The sequence below is a fragment of the Lissotriton vulgaris genome, chromosome 7 (assembly GCF_964263255.1).
Source record: "Lissotriton vulgaris chromosome 7, aLisVul1.2, whole genome shotgun sequence".
NCBI lineage: Eukaryota > Metazoa > Chordata > Amphibia > Caudata > Salamandridae > Lissotriton > Lissotriton vulgaris.
In genome coordinates this window covers 1,141,337,695-1,141,348,370 of record NC_141695.1, presented here as the reverse complement: position 1 = coordinate 1,141,348,370, position 10,676 = coordinate 1,141,337,695, and the positions used below count along the sequence as shown (strand labels likewise).

The 10,676-nt window shown below is 46.1% G+C and overlaps 1 protein-coding gene across 1 annotated transcript in view; it reads left to right on the top strand.

Moving 5' to 3' along the window:
• The first annotated feature begins 2,573 nt into the window (after window positions 1–2,573).
• Window positions 2,574–10,676, top strand: part of ERGIC1 (endoplasmic reticulum-golgi intermediate compartment 1) — a 324,289-nt gene continuing 316,186 nt past the window's right edge. The window contains exon 1 of the mRNA XM_086931580.1: window positions 2,574–2,720. Coding sequence (XP_086787706.1) covers window positions 2,701–2,720 — 20 coding nt within the window. The 5' untranslated portion in view covers window positions 2,574–2,700. The remainder of the gene's footprint in view (window positions 2,721–10,676) is intronic.

Below are 10,676 nucleotides of genomic sequence, written 5' to 3'. Positions count from 1 at the left end.
TGCAAAAGTACACCTTCCATTCTTCCCACTTTACTGGAGGTGCTCCTGCCCCTTTCAAAAATGCCTCTGAAGGTTGCAAATTATATTTATTCCCTGAAGCCATATTCAACAATACACTTTCGGCCACATGCATCAAGGTATTTAGGAGTCGCAAACGGTGCGATTCGGTAAAATCGGCCGTTTGCGATTCGTAAATATCTTTTTAGTATGCATCAAACATTTTTGGAAAAATCGCTATTTTTTGCGAATTCCAAACATGTGATTGCTTTTAAGGAATCGCAAATTTGCGATTCCTTAAAAGCAATGCATGATTACTTTTGAAATTGTGAATTCGCAATTAGGGGGTGCAAATTACCACGAGGGTGAAACTCGTGGTAATTTGCGAAAAAGTTTTAAAATGCACAAAATTGCATTTTAAACACTTTAATGTTACAGACACACATGTCCTTAGGGCATGTGTGTGTGCAACATTCACTTAAAATTCCATTTCAGGGGTGCAGGGGGGGGTCATTTGGGCACAGTAAGATAATGTGCTGAGAAGGACGGAATAAATTAAAGTTGGAGCACATTAGCTGGGAATTGGGAGGCCAAAAATTAGAAAAAGTAAAATCGTATGTTTTCCTAGGCATGGTTGTCAACAGCAGCTTGGGTAACAAATTACACATAGAAAATAGCTCCCGTAAAGCAAAGACTCAGGGAAACGGCCTAAGAACATTATATAATTCAACAGGCAAAAGACACTTTGTCCACCTGCTGGAGGCTTTTCGGGCAAAAGTCCCCCCGACTTTGCTCTATGGTATAGAATTAATCGACCTGGCGGATTGGGGCTTCTTGGACACAGTTGAGGGCTGCCTCCTGAGAAACTTAACCTCAGTTAACAACAGTTTTAGTGCAGCAACCCTGCGTTTAGAACTTGGTCTAAGGAGCAGCTGGGCACAAGGCCTTGCAGGAGTTATCCGTTGGGTCATTTGTTTGATTAAAGGGAAGCCAACTACTCTCAGGTCCCTTATTACAAAAGAGTTGATGGGCCCATTAAATGAATATTCGACCCTCATAAAGAATTATAGGAGAGCCATCACTCTTTTGGACTTAAAGGAAGCATCTCTCCTAGAGCTTTCCATGAACCAATTAAAATTACAACTAAAACAACCTACATGGAAGCTAAGTTATGAGAGGGATCGGAACCTGATAATACAAAAGAAGGGGGTCATACAAGCTGTCGATTTCTGTTTGATTAGACAAGTACAACCCTACCTGTCATGGAACATACCCCACGGCTTACGCCGCTTTTGGCTACTCCTCAGGCAGGACTTGCTCCCCTTGAATAAGTTGTTGGCCAAATGGCACGGCATATCCAACGTGTGCAATTACTGTAACCTTGCAATTCAAGATTCTAAACATGTCTTGCTAGTTTGTCCAGCATTACTGACTTATCGTCGTCTTTGGGTAAAACCGGCATGTGTCCAATTTGGTATTACTTCTTCAACAGCCTTGCTGGACGCTATTTATAATCCCCCAAATGGAATTTTTTGTAACAAAAATTTTAACTTTTTTAAATGTTTCTTAAAACTGTATTAGTTGAACGGTATACTGCTTTTGTATAATTTCTGCCTGCATGAGTTGTTTATATACGGTTCTTATCTTCATATTTTGTATGTCATTGTATAATATGTGGATCTCCACGGAGTTCCAAAATCATATTTAATAAAATTGAATTGAATTGAATTGAATGTTGTGTCTCGAGCGAGTATTATGCTTTTCCTGGCTCGAGCACTTCACGGCTGTGTTTCTGTGCTCGAGTCCTCATGCTATGTAGTGTGGCAATTGTTGTTATTTGAAAAGTGGTTGAACATTCCTTACGAATGTTAGCAGTGTGGGCAGATTTGGTGGTGGGAGCTGACCGGCGGCTGCTCCGCAATTCCTCTGTCAATAGGGGTTATGTTTCTTTATTAAAGGATTATCTACTTTCTTGGACTACGAGTATCCTTCGTAATATTAAACACTCCTCAATGTTCAGATTTCTAAATTAAGTATAGACGCAGAACCTCCTCTAAGGTATTCACAACAATATCCCTTCTATTAACTTATTTAATCTATCTTCTTTCATTTGCTGAACATTTTTTTTCACCTCACCTCTTAGACTTAAAACGCTTCCATAAAACCTCATTAATGTTTATGCCTTTCCAAGCACTGTTCTGGGTATCTGGGTGCTCTATTCCTCATCCCTTCGGAATATAAACAAGAAACTCAACAGTAGCCCATTCAAGTACCAGAAGGCAATGGAAATATAAAAGCAGGGCTCGATGAATTACTCGTGTGCGAAAAGCGGTAATCCGAGATCTAAAATAAAGTGTTCGTTTATTTTTCGACCAATGCACTCCGGGATACAAGTTGTTTAAATGTCGACTCCGAGTGTAATTGAACAGAGTTAAACACATGTTTTCGGAATGTCCTCAACTCTCCTGTTCGTAGACACGCCCACTTCTGTCAGTACCTTATGGGCTGCTCCCACGTGGACCTCCCGCAGTCTCTTTAAATCAGTGCCGGAAGTTATCACCCTGGCCGCATCACTGCCGGCCAATGGCTGGGAGCCGAGCGTCTCTACATGATGTCACATCCGGCGTTAGTGTGGAGCCGGCAGGCTTGAAGAGGGGAATCCGGGTAGAGGCGGAGTAGACCCGGCAAGAGAGAGGGGGCGCCATGGGCTTCGACTTCCGCAGGTAAGGAGGTAAGGAGGTGGGGAGGTGTGCGCAGGGTACGACCCCAGTGCCCACCACAGACAGGGCACGCCGCCCCCTCCAGGCAGTTGGTTCACTGTATGATGCATCTTTACTGTCAGCATCACGAGGCCATAAGAAAGGCACCACGAAGGGAAAATGGGAATAAATAAAAGACTTATTGGTCCTGATAAATCTTTCTCTCCTCCTACAAACAGCCCACCCTCTAGGGTCCTACGTGTTCTTACCACTCTCATGAACCTGCCCACTGTATTATACAAACAGGAGTTGCTACACTCTCTCTGCTCCCAGGGTTCTACTGCGTTCTCTCCCGGTCTGCGTGTGTGTGTGTGTGGGGGGGGGGGGGGGGGGGGGGGGGGGGGGAGGTCTAGGTTGGACGCCCCTCATGCTTTCTTAGGGCTGCAGTCTTCCTACCTCTCTCCTGCACCCAGCGGTGCTGCCTTCCAACCATGCACCCAGGAGGCTGCTGCCTTCACACGCCCCCATTATACTTTACTCCCTTGTGCCCACCTACTGCGACCTTGTTTCCCCGCCCTCTTTGCGTTCTGTGACAGCTGACTTGATTCCCCCTTGTATCTCATGGAGCTGCTGCTTTCCAGCTTTACCCCATGCACCTAGGGGGTACTTCTTCCACAGTCCTCCTTGCACCAAGGCGGCTGCTAACTTTCTTCTTCCTCCCCCTTGCACCAAGGTGACGGCTGCCTGCTTTCCTCTGCCACCTGCAACCCGGGGCTGCTGCTTTCCTTTGCCACCTGCACCCTCGGGCTGCTGCCTTCACCCCCCCCCCCCTTAATAGTTGCTTCCTTCAGTACCGCCCTGCACCCTCGAGCTGCAGCCTTCAGTTCCCCCACTCCCCAACAACCAGAGACTACTGCCTTCAACGTCCATCCCTCGCTTCCGGGGTTGCTGCCTTAAATTCTCCTCTCCCAATTTTGCCCCCCACTCCCCCTTTTTTTTTTTTTTTTGCACCCAGGATCACCGCATTCAATTCCCCTGCCCCGTTTTTTTGCACCTAGGATTGCTGCCTTCAACCACCACCCTACTGCCTGCTCTAAGGAGCTTTTCCCTAGAATCACAACCGGTACCCAGGGGCTGCTGCTGTCATTCCCCCATTGCACCCAGGGGCTGCTTCCTTCGATGACTTAAAATTCCCACCTCCTTTAATCTGCCCTGTATCCAGTGGCTACTGTCTTCACCTTCATTTGCACCCAGTGGAGGCAGTTGCCCACCACCTCTTCAGCTGTATTCTGAGGACTGACGAAGAGCTCCCCGCCCCTGCAACCATGGGTGGCAACTGGCATCCACTTTCGTGAGATATAAGGATGCTGTCCATCTCTAGACGATGTCATGCTGAAGGATTACAACTCACCCTCAGTTCTCTACTTTTCATTTAGGTGGGGCGAACTTGCACAGCCTCTACCTACCTCTGCCACCATAGTTCTGACAGGCTCATATTTCGAATACTGAACAGTCCACTTCTTTTACGTATTCAAGACTCAACAGTTATGAGTTTACAAAGGATGCAACCATTTTTAATATTTATAAATAGCGTCATTTCTCGCGTGTAACTCCATTTTACATGCTGCCATTTGTATCCTATGTTTTAAAGAACAGTGGACCCTAGTTTATAAGGATCAGGAAAAGTATAGGCATACACTAAATAGAACGTATGTCCTTTGCCCAGCCGGACAGGATTTTATTAGTTTCAATATTTAACAATGATTCATATATACAACATAAATACACAAATGGGCACGGCCCGTGACCCACAAAGGACAAGACAAACCAAGAAAGGAAAAGTATTTCCCCACCCGTGCCGCGATCCCCGCGAGACATCGGTGATGTCTCACGGGGATCACCGATGTCGTATGTTGTATATATGAATCAATGTTAAATATTGAAACTAATAAAATCCTGTCCGGCTGGACAAAGGACATACGTTCTATTTAGTGTATGCCTATACATTTCCTGATCCTTATAAACTAGGGTCCACTGTTCTTTAAAACATACTACTACCCAAGGTCCCTAGTACAATTCCTTTTGGGTTTCCCTTGTTCCCCAAAACAGCCATTTGTATCCTAATCCGTTGTGCTGCAGACCTACAGTCTCAGTAAGGGTCAAGTAGCATTCTAGACTGTTGATTTGCCAAAGCTGCCTTCTAGTATACTGTGTAATTAGTTTCTAGCACCTTTTTTTGAGCTTCATTTATTGTGTTGTAGTCGCTTTATATAACCTTTCCAACTCCTGGCGAGGTGCTGAAGTAATTCAGTAAACGGGTGCCATGCTACACTACAGACTAGTGCTCTGTTGTGAGACTGTTAAATTCAAGTTTGGCCTGCATAGGAAGCATGTTAGTGTTATATGTAAGCAAGCAGATTGGTGCTGTTGTCTTGGGTCATTGAGCCAAGATGTGTGATGGCAGGAGGATGAGTGAAGAATGCAGTGCATTTTTGTGCCCAGTAGTACGAATCTCTAAGAAAACCAATCATAAGCGACATTGCACTAGCCTGTAGTATGCACTAGATGCAAACAGTCATGGCAGTGACTTTATATATTCCTCTAGAGCAATAGTTGAGTGACCCACAGGAAGGGCCTGAGTACAGCCAAAGAGAGTACATTATTTGAGTCCATGCCAGAGTGAGGCGTAAAAACCCACATAAATGTGCTGATGAAACACAATAGCAATGCTCTTTAAAGCCCCTTTGGAGGGGATAGATGAGGGACTGAGTGTACTGTAATGGGTAACCAGAGTAAATACTTCATAGGACCTGCAGGCATGCTCTGGATACAGTCAGCTGTTATAAATGATGTAAATAGTCTGTTCAGGAGCATCAAAGATCAGGCAGGCTGCAATGGTGGGTACTCCTTAGAAGCTGCGCAGTATTGACTAGAGTGGCAATCCGCGAATATGCACTGGTTACAGACAGCCATACTTCCCCAGGGCATAGCCATTCTTGTAGGCGCACATACTCTGAATCCAATGTAGCCAGGTACTAATCAAGGAAGCTATAGTCTGCTTTTAGCCTAGACTTCTTGAACGACAAGCCAGCACACACAAACAGTCACTCCTAGACCCTGTCTTTTCCCGTTACACCTTAAACAAGCATTTACAATGCAACAGTTTTGCCTTTGCAAAAGTTATAGAGCTAGTGGCATTGCTCATGACATTATTTTTATTTCTTTTTTTTTTAAACATAAATAAATGGCATTGTCATTTACAATGCCAATAGCAGGGCAGGAAAGCAAGCACAAGCAATGAGGAGGGGGGGGGGGAAGGGCAGCAAGCACGAGCAACGGGGGACAGGGGAGCAAGCACAAGCAACAAGGGGGGAGCATAAGCAACGGGGGGCAGGACAGCGAGCACAAGCAACGGGGGGCAGGGGAGCAAGCACAAGCAATGAGGAAGGGGGGGGACGGGCAGCAAGCACGAGCAACAGGGGACAGCGGAGCAAGCACAAGCAACAAGGGGGAGCATAAGCAACGGGGGGCAGGACAGCGAGCACAAGCAACGGGGGGCAGGGGAGCAAGCACAATCAACAAGGGGGAGCATAAGCAACGGGGGCAGGACTGCGAGCACAAGCAACTGGGGGGCAGGACAGCAAGCACAAGCAACAATGGGGGGCAGGACAGCGAGCACAAGCAACTTTTTGGGACCTGTGAGATTGTCAGGTTTCCCGGTCATTGTCTCCTTTGGCCACTTTCATATGTCCCTCTCCCACACAGGCTCGCATGCTTCGGGGGTGGAGTGTGCACATCTCTTGGTGTGGCACCTGGGCAAGGGGCTGAGCGCCGCAGCGCCGCTGGCAGAAGCCCAGAGGCTCCTCTGAGACCCACCTGTGACCTGTAGGTGGCGCTCTGGAACAATCCATCGTAAAAAGTCTTTTTCTGCTCATGACGCGCTGCTCCTTCCCACTTTCCTGCAGGTCTTGAGGCTGCCCTACTCATGTCACACTGCTCTTTGGCTCCCGCACTTCAACCTCTCCCTGCACTCAACTCGCGGGGTGCCCGGTTATTTTTCTTGTTTTATTTCCATGTCGGTGATCGGACAGACGAGTATACCGCACCGCTGCGGTCACATGCAACAAGGCAAGGGAGGGAACTAACCGACCCCAGACTCATTCTATCAGCCTCGGAAGAGTGAAATGCCGCGTTTGCCTGTCTTTCGATGTCACTAGCCGACCTCAGCAAAGCATTAGCCCACGGAGCTACCTTAGCAGATGTTGGCGTATACCCCGCCCCTGTTAATCGTGAACTCGAGTTCTACTCTGGGGTTGGTGCACGGGCCATGCATAAGGCTCAGTGAGTCTCTTCTGGGACACGGAGACCAACATGGGGGAGGTGAGCCCCACGGACCGGCGTCCATCTGGTGCACAGCTGATTGCTCATCTGCCGCCTGTCGCGCTCTAACTGTGATACATCTCACCTGTAATTGATATAAATGTGTGTGGCACCCGCAGAATAAGAGCACTCGGAGATTGTTGTGACATAGCTCAGTGAGCTGAGCGCCAGGTTCAGAGATCTCACCCTAACCAGCTTGTCAGATTTCAAATCCCTGCGGCACTGACTCAGCCTTTCATCCTTCAGACATCAGGCTGGCTAATAATGCTCTTTATTCACACAAGGCAGAAGCCAGTGGTGGGCACCATCAGAGGCAGGCGTGGCGGTACCAGGTGCTGGCCCAGCAGTTGTCACCCAGACTAGTGATATAAATGGGCCCATATGGTCGCCTTTCTTCCAGCCCCGCCTCACTACAGATTGGGTTCCAGTTGGGAACACCGCTGCCATGTTGGATAAGAGAGCCCCAGCTGCTGGGGGGGGGGGGCTTTCCTGGCAGGCCAGGGGAGGGTCTGACAAACATGATGGGTAGGTGGAGTGTGGTGAAATCTGAACTCGCGGGGTGCCCGGTTATTTTTCTTGTTTTATTTCCATGTCAGTTATCAGACAGACAAGTAAACCGCACCGCTGGGGTCACATGCAACAAGGCAGGGGAGGGAACTAACCGACCCCAGACTCATTCTATCAGCCTCGGAAGAGTGAAATGCCGCGTTTGCCTGTCTTTCGATGTCACTAGCTGACCACAGCAAAGCATTAGCCCACGGAGCTACCTTAGCAGATGTTGGCGTATGCCCCGCCGTTGTTAATCGTGAACTCGAGTTCTACTCTGGAGTTGGTGCACGGGCCATGCATAAGGCTCAGTGAGTCTCTTCTGGGACACGGAGGCAAACATGGGGGAGGTGGGCCCCACGGGCTGGCGTCCATCCGGTGCACAGCTGATTGCTCACCTGCCGCGCTCTAACTGTGATACATCGAATCTGACTGCGGAGCTTCACAAGTAAGCTACTGCCCGGGCGCCATCTTCGGAGGAATGACAAAACCAAACCTCTGAAGAAAAAAAAAATAAACCACCGCCCACCACCGCAATGACGTTAACAGAGGGGCGGGGAGCAAAAAAATCGTCGGAACGCCGACGAATCTGCACCGGCAATGACACAGATCTATCTTCCAATGGCTAGCCTCCATTTATGGAGCTAGCCAATGGAAGAGTAGGCGGGACAAAGCCTCCGTACTGTTCTAACATAAGATTTCGCCTGTGCGAACGCTGCTGCGCAGCAGACGCCAGGCAAAACCTATAAAGGTACAAGATCTACTAGAATTAGTCTGGAGCACTCATTGTGCTATTCCTTTTACACTTCCTATTAAGCCGGGAGCAAAACAAGTGTCGTGAAATTAAACTGAAACTGAAGGAAATGGTGCCTTGAATTTCTAGTTTTCTTGCTGAAAGATTGTAACAACTTAAATCATGTGGCAAAAGAATAGAAGGACCCAGATAAAATCGTTGCTATTTTTTACAGAAGGTTCCTAAATATCTTGACTTTCTATGTCTCTGAGTTAACAAACTTTAAAACACTCATCACAAAATAATTGATTGTTTACTCAAGACCTGGCTAAGATAAAACCGATTCTAGGCCAATAAGAACAAAAATGGTGAAGAAACTGAGGAGACCGCCCAAGCAAAGTATACAGAATATGCAAAATGTTATGAAGAAAAGATTGAAGTGGGAAAACAATATATATATTTCTAGTTTTAGCTAGGAAGTCGCCCAATTTGGCTACAGAACTCTTAGGAATTATAGCTAAACCTCCACAACCTGTATCACAATTGGGCTCCTTTCCACAGTATGATGTTTAGTTGCAACTAGGTAGCCTCATGCTTTGAAACAAAAATATCTAAGATTTGTAAGGGCATTTTATGCTCTCCCATAACATCTCCCTGATTGCGGAAATTCTGCTGACCCCCCCCCCCCAATCAATAGTTTAAATCTGTTTCTCCAACAGCTGTCTCAGAGACTTGCCACCTTCCGATTCTTCTGGATCACCTAATGACCCTGCACCTGCAAAAGTACTGAAGGCCATGATCTCTGTAGATCCTGAAATTACACTCCCTATATTAAACTGCATTTTAATGAATGGAAATGTTCAATTTACTTAGAAGCAAGCTGTTGTGAAACCCTTACTGAAAAAAGCCTAATCTAAAACCAAAGCTGTTGAATAACTATAGTTCCATCTTAACCCTGTGTTTTGTTTTTTGGAAAAGTTTTTGGAACATTTATTGAAAAATGGGTCTACTCTTAATTGATTACATTTGTTGAAGCACTTAACCTGTGGGATTCACATCACCCAGGTTTCATACCTGGGTGTAGTATGGAGATAAAGGTGGTGTCTGTCCTTGATTGTCTCAGTAGAGAAACGGGTAAGGGAGAGATCGGTGCCCTTTGCCTCCTTGATTTATCTGCTGCCTTTTACACCACTGACCACCCCTTACTAATTTTCAGATTAATGGAAACTGGGATCTATGGCACAGCCATGAAATTGATCATTTTGTTTCTTAATGAAGGAACACAAACTGACTCGTGCATCCTTCTTCTCTAAGCGTACAATTCCTATGTTTGAAGTACAACAGGTCTTGATATTGTCTCCACTTTTTAATATTTATTTCCTCCTACTGGCACTAGCACTCCACGAGTTGGGTTCGAATTTTTGCATGTACGTTGATGATACAGTTTGGGTTTGAACTGAAGAAAGTTTTTTAGGTCAGTACCCCTCGCCGAACCAGGAAATTGCAAATATCCTATGGTACAGTATACGAGAAACTGGATATCGCTTAACTTCTTTTAAGTTCAAACCATCAAAGACTGAACTGCTGCTGGTTCCCAACAGTCCACAAAAGTTGAATATGCCTTGCTGGCCATCTGAAATGGAAACATGCCCTATCCCAGCAAATTTTCTGAGTAACATAGGGAACATTATTGAATTGACTCAAATCTTAGCATTTAACAACCAAGCAACAAACACAACTAAAACTTGATTCTGGCAGCTAAAATGTTTTTTTTTTTTTTTTTTTTTTTTTTAAATCTAAAATAAATATGCTGCCCTTTCTAGAAGAGAATCTCAATCCACACTATTACAGTCCAGTCTGCTCTTTGGCAATGGCATTGCAGTCATCAAAATCCCTTTTGCAACAATTACAAATTGTGCAAAGTATGGCTGCGCGTCTCCCTGTAGAACATGCATTCATTACCATAAAAAAATCAAATTATTTCAAAACAAAGGTCTTCATATGTGGAACACTGTATCTGGGAGCCCCGCTTTTTGGGTATGCTAAATTCCAGTGCCATGCTCTAGCCCACACCTTGAGTTCCAAGCAAGATTATCTGTAGAACCCAGATGGCTAGATAGGGTGACATCTGATTTTTTGGCAGCTGCCAAGATAGGCAACAGGCTCACCTAACAAAAGGATAGTGGACTATGCAGCTGCTTTGAGGAAATTAGCGTTGTCTTGCAAATTTGGTGCATGATCAAGTTATTATGCACAGCAATAACCCTAACCTTCAGGATAAAGTGCGGGTCCATAAGGATTCTAGTGTGCAAGAAGTCTCA